Source organism: Bison bison, unplaced genomic scaffold (genome assembly GCF_000754665.1).
Source record: "Bison bison bison isolate TAMUID 2011002044 unplaced genomic scaffold, Bison_UMD1.0 scf7180017864480, whole genome shotgun sequence".
In the NCBI taxonomy this organism is placed as follows: domain Eukaryota; kingdom Metazoa; phylum Chordata; class Mammalia; order Artiodactyla; family Bovidae; genus Bison; species Bison bison.
In genome coordinates, this window is record NW_011495040.1 from 3,498,709 (window position 1) to 3,516,007 (window position 17,299).

Below are 17,299 nucleotides of genomic sequence, written 5' to 3' on the forward strand. Positions count from 1 at the left end.
CTTAACTAGACAGACCTTTGTTGGCAAAGTAATGGCTCTGCTTTTGAATATGCTATCTAGTTTGGTCATAACTTTCCTTCCACGGAGTAAGCGTCTTTTAATTTCATGGCTGCAATCACCATCTGCAGTGATTTTGGAGCCCAGAAATATTAAGTCTGACACTGTTTCCACTGTTTCCCCATCTATTTCCCATGAAGTGATGGGACAGGATGCCATGATCTTAGTTTTCTGAATGTTGAGCTTTAAGCCAACTTTTTCACTCTCCTCTTTCACTTTCATCAAGAGGCTCTTTAGTTCTTCTTCACTTTCTACCATAAGGGTGGTATCATCTGCATGCCTGAGGTTATTGATATTTCTCCTGGCAATTTTGATTCCAGCTTATGCTTCTTCCAGCCCAGCATTTCTCATGATGTACTCTGCATATAAGTTAAATAATCAGGGTGACAATATACAGCCTTGACATACTCCTTTTCCTATTTGGAACCAGTCTGTTGTTCCATGTCCAGTTCTAACTGTTGCTTCCTGACCTTTTTACAGGTTTCTCAAGAGGCAGGTCAGGTGGTCTGGTATGCCCATCTCTCTCTTAACCTCAAAACTCCACTTAATGTTACATTATACAAAGCAGTGTGGTGTGTGTGTTATTTGCTCGGTTGTGTCTGACTGTTTGCGACCCCATGAACTATAGCACACCAGACTCCTCATCACTCATCAGAAGGCAGTGTGCCTGCCTGGGATGTAGCTGACATGAATTAGTGATGGAGGAGGAGGTGGTCTTGTAGCACCCTGCATCCGGCAGGAAGACAGCAACACAATGAAAACAAGGCTGCGGGGCTGCGCCCAGCTGAGGGGCGTTGTTCAGGCTCACTTCCTGCTCCCACCTCGCCAGAAACCTTGGGCAGAAAGTGAAATGGAGTGAAGTCTGGTGGGGAGACCTGGGAGAGCAAGACAAGCAGGCCTGGGCAGGAGCTCACAGGTGCTGGGTTCAGGCCGCTCCAGATGAAAGATGAGGTCACCTTGCGGCAGAGCCTGCTGCTGAGCTCCATTCTCCCAGATGGAGGGGAACCTTTGAGATCATCCATTTCAACGCCCTCCTTTTCTGCCTAGAAATCGCTCATTACTCCCTTTCCTATCAGACCAGGACAATAACCTCATTTTTCAAGTGAGGCCTGTGCCCACCGTCACCTGCATATTCTCTCTTATGCCCTAAGGCTGGGGCTCCCTCCTTCCCTTCAAGATCTATGGTAAACGCAGTTCCTTACCCTTGGCCCCTCCAGAAGACAGCACCTATGTACCGCGTGCCCCCAACCCCACCCAGTAGGCTTCTCCTGGATTCCAGCTCCCTAAAAGGGGGGTGGAGTGTTTCAAACCTCAGTCCTGGAAGGAGAGACGACTGGGTTCCAGAGTAGCCCTGGACAAACCCATTTCTCAGAGCCTCAGCTTTCTTCATTCTCTTCCAAGGAAAATGGCGGGAGTATTGCAGCTCCCTTTGTGGTAGCTGTGGGCATGAGGTATACAAGGATGTTCAGTATTTGCCAGGACCTGGAGACCATTTGGAGTCCCTTGTCATTAGGGACTCTGTTCTCCAGGCCATCTGTGGTATGTTGGTTTGATTTGGACGTCCACCCTGCCTTTGAGGGCTGTCCTTTCCTTTGGCTTGTTTTTTGTCTGCAGAGGGCCGTACACTATGCTCCCAGAGGAGTCAGCTAAGTCGCTGAGTGCCCCTGCATCCATTGCTGGGGGTGTGTGTGAGGGGTCAATTGAGGCATGTGGGTCTTCGTTGCCTAACCAAGGATGGAGCCCACATCTCCTGGTTGGGAAGGAAGATTCTTAACCGCTGGACAACCAGGGAAGTCCCCTGCTTTGGATCGTCTTTGCTCATCTTTTATCACCTTCTTGCAAGGTGTAAATTTACTTTTGTTGGAATATCTTCATTATTCTCCTTCCTACCCTGTTCTTTCTATGGTGCCTATACTCTCTTGTGTTCCTTTTAATGATTTGATTTTGTTTTCTTTTACTATTTTTTCCCCCCTATTATCTGTCAAGGTCATTATTTAGTAACCATGTCTGGCTCTAATTTGATACTCAGTGAATGCTCAATGAATATTTTTGACTAAAAATTAGAATTACTTTTTCATTACTGCATTATATTTTAGTTTTCTTGGAATTGACTACTGTCTTTTTCAGTTGCATAATTGGCCATTTTATTCCAGAGTTCTTTTTCTGTTTTGTGCCCTTTTTGCTTTTTCTTTTTTAAAAAAACTAATTTGACTGTGAAAAGTGAAAGCGAAGTTGCTCAGTCGTATCCGACTCTTTGTGACCCCATGGAATTTGACTGTGCAGGGTCTTAATTGTGGCATGTGGGGATAGTTCCCTGCCCTGGGATTGAACCCAGGCTCCCTGCATCATGAGCAGGGAGTCTTAGCCACTGGACCTCCAGGGAAGTCCATTCTAACTTTTCTTAAAGTTTTAACTGTTTTCTTAATCTCTTTCAGCCTTGTTTGAAGTATTGGAGTTTTTAATCTGCTTTGTGTTTGCATTTTTTTTTTTGGTGTCTTCTTGTCAAAGTATTTTAGTTCATTTTTCTCTCGTAACACTCTGTATGGCTAGATCATATTCTCCTCCTCCTTTCCAAAGTTTAAATGGAGTGTGTTGACCTGGACTACTGTGAGGACATTTCTGTGGAGAAGGAATGCCCTGGGTACATTTTCCAGCTTCATGGCTCGAGGGATTTCTCTTGTTACAGTGAAGGACTCAAGATATGGTTATTTCTCTGCCATTCGGAGTGGAGCTTGGTTCAGAAAAGTTTTCTGTTGTTTCTTACAGGCCAGTGGGGCTTGCCTGGCAAGGTGGTATTCTCACCTCAGATGTTGTATTTTGCTGTTGCAGAATTTTCTGAGTTCTTTATCTGGCACCTTCCCCTGCTCCCTACTCTTGGAACCTTTTCTTTCCCTTACCCCCAGTGCTACCTCCCTGCCCAATTTGGTTTTTCAACCTAGCAGTTTTCTTTTCAGGTAAGATTTTGTCTTTCTGGAAGGAAATATTTGCTGGGCATTTCTGAAGTCCACAGTGCTAGATGGCCATGACACTATTTGATCTCTTGATACACCTGTTGCTGGTTTTATACTCATTAACTCAAAGCCTGTGATGACTTTTCCCAGTTTTCAGCTCTTCTCAGACCTGTTAACTCTTGCCTGGAGAGTCCCATGGACAGAGGAGCCTGGAAGGCTGCAGTCCATGGGGTCACTGAGGGTCGGACACGACTGAGCGACTTCACTTTCACTTTTCACTTTCATGCATTGGAGAAGGAAATGGCAACCCACTCCAGTGTTCTTGCCTGGAGAACCCCAGGGACAGGGGAGCCTGGTGGGCTGCCGTCCACTGGGTTGCACAGAGTCGGACACGACTGAAGTGACTTAGCAGCAGCAGCAGCAGCAGACCTGTTAATCCTGTTTGGTTCAAATAAACCCAAAACAATACCCGGGTTAGTTTGGGTCAGGGTGGTGGCAGTGAAGATAGAAGTGGACAATAGGAGAGATAATTTGGAGGTAAAACCATGAAGAATCACTGATGGCTCTGATGTAGAAGAGAGTTAAGTGTGATTTTAGTGATTTTTTGGCTTGAACAATTAAGATGGTGGTATTATTTGTGGAGATGGGGGAAGACTGAGGGAAGAATGATTGCTGAGAAGTGTGTGCTCTTTTGGTGTTCTACTTGGAAATAGCAACAAATGCAGTTGGTTATGAGTCCACAACTCAGGGAGAAATCTAGTCTAGAAACAGAAATTTAGAGGTCACCATCTCTGTCAATTTGGGTTGCTTTAAACACATTATCATAGACTGGGTTGCTCAGCTAGCTCTCTGACCTTTTTTCTTTTTTAAAAAAGTACTTGTGATCCATCAGCTGAGAGAAAGGGGGCCTGTATGGGAGGCACCAGGGAGGAGAAGGTTTGAGGAGAGAGCGGAGAGTATAAAAGACATCTCTGAGGGTGGGAAATTTACTAGGGGAACCTGATGGACTGGAGGTTGCAGTCATTAGTTTAAAATAAAATGGGTCACCTATGCCCTCTCCCTCCTCCACTTCCTTCCTTTCTTCTTTGCTATTTGAGGCCCACTGAGGTAGGAGGCTAGGCAAGGTGGGGACCCAGAGAGGGTTCAGGGCTGAGTAAGGCAGTGGCCTAGCAAGGGTGGGGAGACTGATTACATGCAGAGGGTTGAGCAGGTGAAGGGAATATGTGTGTGTGTGTGCGCTTAGTCGCTCAGTTGTGCCTCGTTGTGACCTCATGTATTGTAGCCTGCTGCGCTCCTCTGTCCTTGGAATTCCCCAGGCAAGAATACTAGAGGGGGTTGCCATTCCCTTCTCCAGGGCGGTCTTCCCAATACAGGGATTGAAACTGGGTCTCTTGTACTGCAGGCAGATTCTTTACTGTCTGAGCCACCAGAAAGCCCCAAGGGAATATATAATAAAATATAAAATAAAAAATCACATTAGCAAAATAAGGTTAAAGTTAATATTATAATATATATGCACAACATTGTAGAATGCAAAGAGTTTTCATATCATGGCGGCATCTTGTTATCCAAGGCATTTTAGAGGCCAGTGCTTCTAGTTATATTTAATAGTGAGGAAAATAAAGTTGAGAGACTTTCCCAAAGTCACATAACAACTTGAAGGCATAGCTGAGACTAGAATTCTGGGATTCAGATTTCCAGGTCACTACTCTCTACAACAAAAGAGCAGTGCTTGAATACTTGATATGTTTATCATAAAAAAGGGGATTATCAGAACAGAAAATACTGGTCAGGAAAGAATAATGCCATTTAATCCCCCAATTTCAACTATTTGGAAAAACTGTGGCCATTCACAGATTTCTATCCAAAAAGTGGGTTTAAATTTACTTGGCTATTGCTCTTCCAGAAGAAAATATTCATCGAATAGGAACAGATCAATGACACAAAACAAAACAAACAAAAAAGTAGAAATTAGATTTTTATTATATTATAAACATTTCCAGAATATAAACTGATTTTGTATCAAGACTCTTTTTAAAAACTGTATGTAACTTAAGCTTATTATAATGTATGTCATTTTCCACCTTTCAATCTAGAAAATATACTGCAAGTTAGATCTAACGGAGGAAAAATATCTAAATTGCTTCACAGAGAAAACTAATGAATATAAAAATACCCACCTCAAACTAAAACCCAATCAAGAAATAGATTCTGTTAAGCCTATTAATCCTACTTAAATATAAATGACCTCCCAAGGGAAAAATACTTCCATCATCACAGCAACCAGATGAATAAAAGCAGAGCCACTCTTGTTAAGGGAAATTACATTATGTATAAGAAAAATGTAGTAATGATTTTAGAAAATGAGGAAAAATATTTGCATGTTGGATAGCAAGCGTACTCTGTTTCCTGTTCTTTTAGCCTTTGTACCTGCTCATGTGAGAAGAGGGATTTGAACATGAACACTGTAAAGCCAAGCTTCTCAGCTATTAGTTTAACCCTGGGGGAACCAATGCAAGAGCTTCAAAATCCAAGGATAGACTGGTCCCAAAGCATTTCCTCCTCTGTCCTTTCTTGGCCTTGTTCCTTTTTCTCTTTTCTGCGCTTACGTTCCTCTTTCTTAGAGGCTACATCTCGGCTTTTTTTCTCCTTCCGGTTCTTAAGCTTTTCTGTACTGACTCTGACTGTTTCTGCCTCCGTTTTGCTTGTTTGGATGCTCTTGTATTTGTCTAAATCTATTTCCTCACAAGCTTTTTTCCTCTTATGCTTGGGCCGCTCCTCCTCTGGCTTTTCTCTGCCTTCCTCTGTGTGCCTTTTCCTCTTCTGATGTATGTGTTTATAACTAGCCTGATGGGCACTGGTATTATTTTCTGAGGAGAGGTGCCTGTAAACTCCAGATTCTACACTGTATGAGCTACAGTTAGACTCGTGCTGACTAAGGTTCGGGGGTACAGGTTTTCCTGAGAAACAGTCCCTGGTGAACTGAGAGTAGCTCAGGGAGTCTAGTGTCAGCCTGGTGTCATGAGCTGGTAGCCACTGAGGTAACTGCTTTTCCACTCTTTGTGAAATACTGCATGATCTTGGGTAGGTTTGGACGGTTCCATATGGGAGTCTTTGTTCAAACATTCTACACCTGGGTCTAGAGTCAACCTCTTCTTTGTACCCATAGGTTTCCAAATAATCCTCTCTCATCTTCCTGAAACAAGTCTTTGGCTCTAAGCCTCTGGCTTTCTGCACTTTGATATAATCTTCAAGTTCATCTTGAAAAGAGTCATATGTCTTCTTTGAATGCTTCATTAGCTTGACAAGGGATTCTCTGTGGGTAGAAAAGATGGGAGAAAATTCTTACTAGATTATTTAATTCTGAATATTTCCTTTACTCTTGAAGAATCTCAAAAGACAAAATAAAGAAGCCCCTTTCCCATCCCAAAATTAAAATCTACTTTGGTATAAAAGTTAAATATCATGATATTATATGCCAAAAAGGAGCATAAGGAAGTCAAATATTGCCTATGCCACTCACAAGTAATTTTATCCTTCTCAGAAGTGAGATGAAGGAGGCAGAAAGGAGCTGACATGTATAATTCTTTTGTAGGGCTAAAAATGTAAAGCTTTGTAGGGATATATGGATAGAAGGACTTACACATCCATGGTGAGTGGCCTGATCTGAGTGCTCAAATAATTTCTAAAATTCAGATTCTTGAACACTGTTGTCTAAGAAAAGTAACAAACCATAGAGAGGTAATTTTAAAAATCTTTTGTTCACTCAAAATAAAATAAACATACATACTCACCAGATAACAGTATTGTAAGACTTAACAATAAAATTATAAAATGGTTTTGGAATGCTGGAAATTAGAAATCCAGCTGAGACAAAACTACTCGTAGGTATAGGGCATGAGAAAAGATGAGGGAACAGAGTTCTGTATCTTCTGCCTAAGGAATTGGATTTCATTCTGTTACTTCTGATTGGTGAAAAAGACATTCTAGAATGCCTTCTGGTTTGTTCTCTATTAAAGAGCTGGTGGGAGGGCTAAGCGGGAAATGGAGGTGAAAGCTCAGAGTGGGTAGGGATTTATGTAGAGAAAAGTTTCAGAAGAAATTTCAAGCCGATATGCTAATCTTTGTTTGCTTGCTTTTTGGGGGATGGGGCAGTACAACTACTATTTCTCTTTCTGTCCCCACCTCAAATCCTGCATTACAAATATAGCAGAAAATGTACTTAGTATGAGAAGATAATATTTTTGGTGATATGCTTTATTTCCAAAAATTATGAGGCAGTATAACCCATGCAGTTCCTTCCTTTAACAGAAACAAGTCTGACAGCAATCTAGAGTCACCAATGATCAGCTAGTTTTACTGGCAATTTGAGATTAAAAAGGAAGTCTAAATGAAGCCTAATTTGGTGAGCCAGAAAATTTAGTTCCTATTCAACTTAAATAGTAGAAAAATTCTGACTAGAGCAAAATGTAACATATTATTAAACAGGGGCAAAAAAATTTGACCAGACATTTCAGAAAAGAATATACACAAATGGACAGTAAACACATGAAAGATGCTCAGTATGATTCATCATCAAGTAGACGTTAATTAAAACCACAAAGCAATACCATCATGCACTCACTAGAATGACTGAAATTAAAGAGATTGGTGAGGATATAGAACAACTGGAATTCTCAAATGTTGCTGGTAGGATATAAAATGGTACGACTACTTGGAAAATAGTCTGGTAGTTTCTAAGGAAGTTAGACATACACCTACCATATGATCTAGTTATTCCACTCCTAGATATTTATCCTAAAGAGAAGGAAGTATATATCCACATAAAGACTTATACTTGAATATTCACAGCAGTTTTATGTGTAATAGCCCCAGAAAGGAAAAAAAAACCCAAATATTGATCAACAGATAAATGCATAAATCAAACAGTGGTATATCCATATAATGGAATCAATGATAAAAAGGATCAGACTATTGATACACTTGACGAAATGGATGAATCTCAAAATAATCAAGCTGACTCAAAAAAGCCTGAGAAAATAGTACATAATACACGATTCCATGTACATAAAGCTCTTGAAAAAGGAAAACTAACCTATAGCAATACAGTGGTTGCCTGGGAAAAAGTAGTCAGGAAAAAGTAGGAGGGAGCTCAGCTGGTAAAGGATCCGCCTTCAATGCTGGAGACCCTGGTTCCATTCCTGCGTCAGGAAGATCTAATGGAGAAGGGAATGGCAACCCATGCTGGTATTCTTGGGCTTCCCTGGTGGCTCAGACAGTAAAGAATCCACCTGTAATGCGGGAGACCTGTGTTTGATCCCCAGGTTGGGAAGATCCTCTGGAGGAGGGCAAGACAACCCACTCCAGTATTCTTGCCTGGAGAATCCTCATGGACAGGGGAGCCTGGCTGGCTACAGTCCATGGGGTTCCACAGAGTTGGACATGACTGAGCAACTCAGCACAGCATTATAAGGGGCATTTCTGGGGGCATGGATATGTTTACTGTCTTAACTATGGTGATCATTTCATCAATATATATGTTTCAAACCTATCAAATTATATACCTGGAATATGTACAGTTTCCTGTACATACCTCAACTATACCTCAATAAAGCTACTTTTAAAAAGTCACTAATAAAATTAAAAAGATGTTGATAATTGTCAAAACTGGATGATAAGTACAGAAGGTGTCATAATACTGTTTTCTCTATTTTTATATTTAAAAATGTTTTATAAGAAAAAGATTTTACTTCATACTCACAGGATGGCTATAATTAAAAAGATAGATAATAAATAATGTGCTGGCAAAGAAGAGGAAAAACTGGAGACTTCATTCATTCTTGGTGGGAATGTAAAATGGTACAGCAATTTTGGAAAACAGTTTGGCAGTTCTTCAAAATGTCAAACACAGAGTCACCACATAACCCTAGCAATTTCACTCCTAAATATATACCCAAGAGAAATGAAAATCTATGTCGACACAAAAATTTGTACAAAAATGTTCACAGCAGCACTATTACTGACAGCTAAAATTAGAAACAATCAATGTTCATTAGCTGATGAATGGATAAACACAATGTGGCAATTCACACAATGGAATGTCATTCAGGAATATAAAGGAATGAGGTACTACAAAATGGTATACCATGGATGAAACTTGAAGACAACCCCAAAAGATCACAGATGGTGCAGAGATCAATGAAGAGGTGAACTGAACCTTACCCTTATCAGACTGAGACCTTGGTGGAGAAATCTGATCATATTCACTCATTAATTAGTTCCGTTTTTTAGCATGAACTTTCTCCAAATAGCGAGACTGTGCAACAACCGAGGAGCTAAAAACCATGACAGCAGAGATTTTAAAAATCTATTGTTGCCCAATATTCTACTTCCCTTTACCTGAAACCAAGCAATCTTTTCTTTTTTCCAAAAAAAGTTAAACTTGCTTTGAGGTTTGAAGTTTGAAGTTATCGAAGGTTAACTGCTCTACAATATTGCAAGCACAATCTTGTTATAATGATTAAATAATTCAAAGTTTAGAATTACATCAACATAAATCAATCATCTGAAAACTCACAAAATGCATCTTCAATTTCTTATTTTGCTTCCTGTAAATCTGAAAGTAAAGCCAACTTTTTGAGTATGTGTTTTGTGCTGTGCTTAATCATTCAGTGTGCAACCCCATGGATTGGAGCCTGCTAGGCTCCTCTGTCCATGGGGATTCTCCAGGCAAGAATATTGGAGTGGGTTGCCATGCCCTCCTCCAAGGGATCGTCCCAATCCAGGGATTGAACCCAGATCTCCTGCATTGCAGGTGGATTCTTACTGTTTGAGCCAAGAGGGAAGCCCAGTGTGTATTTTACCCTTGAAAAATAAATAATATTGTTTATTTTAGAGAAAGTGATCCAAAATTTACACCTCTGAATTTGAAAATAGCACTTGTGAGTTTTAGTTTATTTACTCAGGAATTTTACTATATTTAGTCTGAACTAAGAGTGTTATACTTTCGCTTGCTTTCAAATCAAAGTATTAGTATAACATATATAAATAATTCAGTATAAATTATGTATAATATGTATAATGCTTCAGTATAAATAACGCTAATAATTGAGATGTCCTTTATTTTCAACCTACCTCATAATGTGAAATCCATTATGATTCAAATTATGGCACTAGTTCTTATAAGCCTTCTACAAAAGGTATCTGTAAAATGTTCAGTCTTTGCTCACTCAACGTGGTATCTATGAATAAAATAAGGGCAGGTAAGACATTTACGATAATATTTTCAATTTTCAACCCTGTATCATTTCATATACCATATCAAATCTTAACTTCTCAAGTTAAGACTGCTTACAAGGCTAAAGTAATAGCTTTTTGCTCATTGGAATGGCAATTTCAGTATGAAAACATTTAGTAAGCCTCTGATATTGCATATGAGCTTGAGCAAACTCCAGGAGACAGTGAAGAGCAGGGAAGCCTGGCGTGTTGCAGTTCATGGGGTCACAAAGAGTTGGATATGACTTAGCGACTGAACAACAACAATGATGTATTTTTTAGTTCAGAAAATACTTCTTCTCTGAAGGAGAAGTTACTGGGGCACATTACAGTAGGACTCTGGACTTGAGGGAAATGATTTGGGGCGGGCATCCAGCCTTAGTACTTCGTGTCTTAGAGCAGACATGTTTCTGATTTTTGATCTTTGTAATTGTTAAAATCCCAGCGGTATCTCTCTCCCCATGTTGGCTGACTTCTCCCATCTGGGACTTAATGTAATTGATTTACTTTTCTAAATGTAGGACTTTACACTTTATCCTGGTAAAGGTTTAGGCCACCACTCTCATCTCTGACAATCTTAAAATTCAGATTCTTTTAATCTTGGCATTTGCTACAATACTAGTTATAATCTAAAATGGTACACAGTTTTGACAATTTCTTTAAAAGTTAAACACCTACTATAGGATCCAGTCATTTCACTCCTATGTATTTGCCCAAGAGACATGAAAACATGTCCATGTACATGAATACTCATAGCAGCTTTATTTCTTATAGCCAAAATCAGAAGCAACTCGATCAGCAGGGGAATGGGTAAGAAAAGTGTGGTATATCCATACAACAGAATTATTCAGCGGCGAAAAGGAACAAAATAGCAATACATACAACATGGATGAATCACAAAATAATCATGCTGAGTAAAAGCATGAGTACCTACTGAGTCTACTTATAAAAGTTCTAGAAACACAAATTAATCTGTAGCGATAGAAAGCAGATTAGTGGTTGCCAGGCACAAGGATGGAGGGAGGGATAAATTGTAAAGGAGGAGGAGAAAAGTGTTCAAGCTGGTGGAAATACATGGCATTTTGTTTATGAAAGTGGTTTCATGTCAAATACCTGCCAAAAACTCATTGTACACTTTTAATGAGTGCTGTTTACTATAAGTAAAGTAAACCTCAGTAAAGTGTATGAGAGGCGCTTAAAGATCTAAAATGAATGTTTTGGAAAAAACATTCTACTGTAATTTGTTAAACTGGATACGTAACTGTGTGTTAGTCACTCAGTCGTGTCTGACTCTTTGTGATTCCATGGACTGTAGCCTGACAGGCTCCTCTGTCTGTGGAATTATCCAGGCAAGAATACTGGAGTGGGTTACCATTCCCTTCTCCAGGGGATCTCTCAGACCCAGTGACTGAACCCAGGTCTCCTCCATTGCAGGCAGATTGTTTACCGTCTGAGCCACCATATATATATATACACACACACAGATATTTGGCCAAGCAACAAGTGGGATCTTAGTTCCCCGACCAGGGATGGAACCCACCTGTGTGCCCCCTGCAGCAGAAGCAGTCTTAACCACTGAACTTTAGGGAAGTCCCTACACTGGATCTTTAAATGTTGGCTTTGTTTCCAGGAAGATCATCCACCTAACATAGCTTAAGCCAACCTATGCAGAACTACTGCTTGCCACACAAGGTTAATTTTCTCACTGCTTCTAGGAGCTAGACATAGGGACTCTAGAGTCAGTTCTGGCACTTATTATATAGGCTTGGTCAAGTTTTTCAGGTATTGTGGATCTTAAGGAAATTAACAAATGTAAAGTACTTAGAAGAGTATTGGCACATAGTAAATGCTGTACAACTGGGCTGTTTTTATTGTCATTTGGGATTTCATCCATTTAACTGAAATGTTTTTCCAACCAATTATTCCAGTAACTGTGTGCTCAGTTGCTTGTCGTGTCTGACTGTTTGGGACCCTAAGGACTGTAGCCCGCTAGGCTTCTTTGTTCATGGGACTCTCCAGCCAAGAATACTGGAGTGGGTAGCCATGCCCTCCTCCAGGGGTCTTCCCAGACTAAGGATGGAACCTGTGTCTCTCCCGTCTCCTGCGTTGCAGACAGATTCTTCACCCACTAAGCCATCTAAAAGCCCATTCCAGTAACTACAGAAAGCCAAATGAAGAAAAGATTATGGCTATACAGGTCAGGAGTGCCTGACAGGAGTACCTAATTCTTTGCATTTCAAGCTAACTCATGTTTCAGAAGGACCTTTTTTTTTTAAATGAAAAGTCAAATTTCAACTTGATTCTTACTATCTTTTCTGATTGCTGATTTTAAACCAACTCTTATAAGGTTTCAGTTTATGTCCTGTGTTAATGTTTGCTATATGTACTTTGACGTCTAAAAGAATGGAATGTCAAGCAGAAACATCCAATCTATTTACAAGTTGGTATTAGGTCTCAAGCAAGAAATAGTTTGTTTCTTCTGAAACTCATTTGGAGTATTTTTCTCAGATTAGGGTTAATTTTTGTAAAAAATCTAGCAAAATTCTGAAAACTTGATGTTCCGATTTGTACAAGTCTAGTTATAGATGACTATCCACAATGCCATTCACTTCCAGGAAAGATATAGTGCAAATAGAAAGAAAATGTAATCTTTTATTTCGAGAAATGAAACTATGCACCTTGCTATTCAATATCTGTACAAGGGTTGGTCTTATTTCAGTAATAATAGGTAAAGCCATTGCAAAAGCTAAAGTAATAAAAACATTGCATGTTAACTACTGAGTTAAATATGAAAAATGAAAAGTATGAATTACTTGCAATTCAAAACTGTCTAAAAAGGTTTAGTATTTAATAAAATACTAAGAACCACTCCACTGTTCCTAATTCTAATCTTGTCAGAAAATTTGTTACACCCCAATCATCCTTTCAGGGGCTTCCCTGGCAGCTCAGATGGTAAAGAATCTGCCTGCAATGCAGGAGACCAGGTTTGATCCCTGGGTCGGGAAGATCTCCTGAAGAAGGGAATGGCTTCAGGAGAATTCCATGGACAGAGGACTCTGGGAGGCTACAGTCCATCGGGTCACAGAGTTGGACACCACTAAGCAAGCATACAATCACCCTTTTAGAAATTGCAAAACCTGAATTTAACTTTTGCATTATATATGTTTTTAATATGCCACAATAGGTTTAATAGGTTGATGAGTAAATCAACTCAATCTGAGTGAAAAATTTACTAAAAATTTTCATGCCCACAGGACACTACCCGATTTGTGTTGTAACATGACATTAAAACTAAGTTTTAAAAAATACTTATTAAATATCTTTAATCACTGAAGAAAAAATGTTTGAGCAAAATTAGAATGTTAATTTGGCAAGTTTTAGGTGTAATTAGTTTCCCTTTAATAAACTCTTTTTTAAATATATCAAATTAATGACACAGTACTACATTTTTACATGGAGTTCACTAAGAAGCATTAAAGGACATTTTCCCCACCATTTGCATCTTCTCTCAGCAATGTTATGTACCATTCACTGTACTTTGTTAAAGTTATCCAGAAGTATTTTGGTTTTTATGCAATAGTTAATAGTATTTTTAAAAAATCTCAATGTCTAATTGCTTGTTTCTAACATTTACAGATAGTATTGGTTTTGTATATTAACCTTGTACTTTGTGTCTTTGCTAAACTCACTTATTCTAGTAGCTTTTCCAAAATTCCTTGGGATTTTCTACATAGATGATTATTTGTTGTTGTTGAGTTGCTAAGCCGTGTCTGATTCTTTTGTGACCCTGTGGACTGTGAACTGCCAGGCTCCTCTGTCCATGAAATTTCACACTGGAGTGGGTTGCCTCTTCCTTCTCCAGGTTATCTTCCCAACCCAGGGACTGAACTTTATTCTCCAGCACTGCAGGCAGATTCTTTACCACTGAGCCACCACAGAGCCCATAGATGATCAGATCATTAGTATCAGCAAACAAAGACAGTATGATTTATTCCTCTCCAATCTGTAAACCTTTTTTCCCTTTCCTGACTATACTGGTTAGGACATCCAGGACAATACTAAAAAGAACTGGCGAGAATAGACATCCCTGTCTTGCTCCTGGCTCTTGAGGTTGGCAATCTTTTAAAACCATTATAACCTGAGGGAAGACTAGAGCACAGCCTGTATCAGGAAAGGGGTTCCCAACCCCTGGGCCACGGACAGTTAACTGTCACGGCCTCTTAGGAACAGGGCTGCAAAGTGGAAGGTAAGTGGCCTGCAACCAAGCAAAGCTTCATCTGTATTTACAGCTGATCATCGCTTGCATCCCCCAGTCTGTGTAAAAATTGTCTTCCACGGAACCGGTCTCTGGTGCCAAAACAGTTGGGGACTGTTTGGGGGACCGCTGTTTTAGGAGACTAGGTAACTGATTCCGTTCTCTTAACCAAAGTATGCTGCTTTATTCCTTTTTACCAGAGGGTCAAATTCCATCTAAGAAGTTTTGAGAGATGCAGTGTATACTTTCTAGTATTATGAATACTCACTCTTAACTGAGTTAGTTATTAACCTTGCCTTTTCAGGAAATGAGATTAGTATGTGACCTATGAGTTTGCCATAGAACTGGATGACTTATAGTTATTTTACACTAATAAAATCACACAAGTAACAGGATTTGCTATGGCACATTTCCAATGACAAAACATAAAGGAATTAATAAAATCATTAATTGGGATTATTGGTTACAAATGTAATATAAAATTTATGTCCATTTATTTTGGTTGTGCTGTACAGCTTGCAGGATCTTAGTTCCCTAACCTAGGCCCCAGCAGGAAAAGCACTGATTCCTAATCATTAGATGATCAGGGAAATTTCCTGTCTTTACTCAAACTAAGCCTTTGGTAAAGAATCCACCTGCAGTGCAGGAGACCTGGACTCGACTCGTGGGTTGGGAAGACCCCCTGGAGATGGAAATGGCAACCCACTCAAGTATTCTTCCCTGGAAAATTTCATGAACAGAAGAGCCTGGTGGGCTACAATCCATGGGGTCACAAAGAGTTGGACATGACCGAGTGACTGAGCACACACAAATGTTTTGAATATCAATCATTGTAAGTAATCTATGGCTAGCTAGCTCAAGGACCTTGACTAGATCAACTAAGAAATTAGTTTTACTTGGGCCCATTCTGAATTAGAATGTCATCAAATACGTGCCAGTCCTTCCAAAAGGTCAGTAAATGTGAATAGGTCAGTAAGAATGATCATGTCCTAACATAAGAACCTGGTTAATGGGAGGGGCTCTAAATGGTTTCTGAATAAATATAAGGGCTTATTAGCTTGATTTTCTGTCATTTGTCTCGAATCTCTGCAAAAAAACAAAGGAACACTTCAGATAATTGCTATGTAAATGGGTTAGATTCAATAAGCAGTTAGAAATGCTCTTCATTCTGAAAATGAGTCTAATTTTCTTTTCTTTTAAAAAGCCAGATAAGAAAGAACTGTTTGCTGTGGTTTTGTTTCTATTGATTTCTTAGTAATATTATTCTGAAAAAAGTTTTTAACTGTCAAAAATATTTGAGAAACTTCTTTCAATGAATTACAAAGTGTCCTGGAAAATCTTACTACACTTTCACCATAAATGTGATGTATATTTCTTTTCAAGTAAGTCTGGTCATGTGGTATTTGAGTTTTTGTGATTGAGTCTAATTTCTCAATTTCCTATTTGTAATTTACACCTTCTATATATTCCCTGCTTGCAAATTCTTAATCCTTACTGACCTTTATTATCAAGCCCAGTTTAAGAGAAGCTCCTTCATAAGTATTACAGCTATAGGTGAAAATGGATCAGGAGTTTTAATAGTCCTTTCAGGATCTTGAAAAGGAGAGTGGAATTTAATAATTGAAAGGATGATAATTCTTTGACACCTTTTGGAGGAATCTTAAGAAAAAAAGATACTGGCTAAGTACTAGATAAATTTTTTTTTTCTCTTCCAGCTCATGTACAATAGGAAATTACATTAGGCATTTATAAATATCTAAACTAAAAATATACCGGGTCCTAGGAGTGTTTTAAATAGCATATCAAATATTTATTATTTGTTAAGTAGCAGTTAACTGAATAATTAATAAGGATATTTACTTAAAAGTGACGAGGTAATTTTTAGGTAGTAAATTCTATTTTCCAAATCCTAACAAAATCTCAGCTGTAACTCAAAATATCTCACTACTCTTTGAACGTCATTTGATAGCCATTTTAAGTCAAAGTTTCACGTTTTATAAATTGCTGTTCTAGTACACAGCCAAGCCAAACCAGTTCATAATTTTAAAGCTGGTGAGGTCCTCTATTTGGTTTGTGCAGACTTCCTCAACCTTGACACTGACATCTCATGTAGGATAATCCTTTGTGGAGGCTATGGTATGTCTATGTTGGTGCCCTGTGCTTTTCACGTTGTGTGTGCCATCTCTGGCATCTAGCAGATACCAGTAGTACCACTGCTCACCAAGCTGTTCCTTGTCCAGTGGCAAAAACCAAGGAAAAAAGTCTTCAAACACTGCTAACTGTCCTCTAAGGTAGGGGCAGGGCAAAAGCATCTGTTTGTGAAAGTCACTCAATCGGGCTAGTCCAACTCCCCTCCCCACAGATGGCAAAACAAGTTCAGAAAGTTTGGGACTTAGTGTCATAAAGCTAGTTGAGAAATTAGCACTAGAATCTATTTAGTCAAGACTCCTATGCCCTCAAAACCACCTTGAAGCAGTACAGAAAGGTAACTGCCTGCCAACACTTTGTTTTGAACTGATTTTTAGTCTTTAGTAACTGCACATATTCAAAGTCATTGCAAAACAAAACAAAACAAAAAAAACCCCACTCTGGCAAAAAGCTGTTTTTTCCCCCCCATGAGAAACTGTTTCCAAATTTCTGTGATGTGGCTATGGAAGCTAAACTGAATTGTAGTCTTGACATCATAATAGCTCAGGCTTGTTAGTGAAAGGCAGGAAGTTTGGTATGAAAGCAGAAAATCCAGATTTTATTTTTTTAATCT

The 17,299-nt window shown here is 39.2% G+C and overlaps 1 protein-coding gene across 5 annotated transcripts in view; it reads right to left on the reverse strand.

Annotated features, from left to right (window-relative positions):
- Positions 1–4,973: 4,973 nt before the first annotated feature.
- Positions 4,974–17,299, reverse strand: part of KRCC1 (lysine-rich coiled-coil 1) — a 29,893-nt gene continuing 17,567 nt past the window's right edge. For 2 of the 5 annotated variants that reach the window (XM_010862236.1, XM_010862235.1), the window contains 2 exons: positions 10,143–10,249; positions 4,974–6,324 (listed from right to left, as the gene is read on the reverse strand). In XM_010862236.1, coding sequence (XP_010860538.1) covers positions 5,532–6,324; positions 10,143–10,147 — 798 coding nt within the window. In that variant the 5' untranslated portion in view covers positions 10,148–10,249 and the 3' untranslated portion in view covers positions 4,974–5,531. Of the gene's footprint in view, positions 6,325–8,103; positions 8,225–8,259; positions 8,300–9,230; positions 9,344–10,142; positions 10,250–17,299 lie in introns of those variants that run through there. The other 3 variants (XM_010862238.1, XM_010862237.1, XR_827242.1) reach the window with 3 other exon arrangements.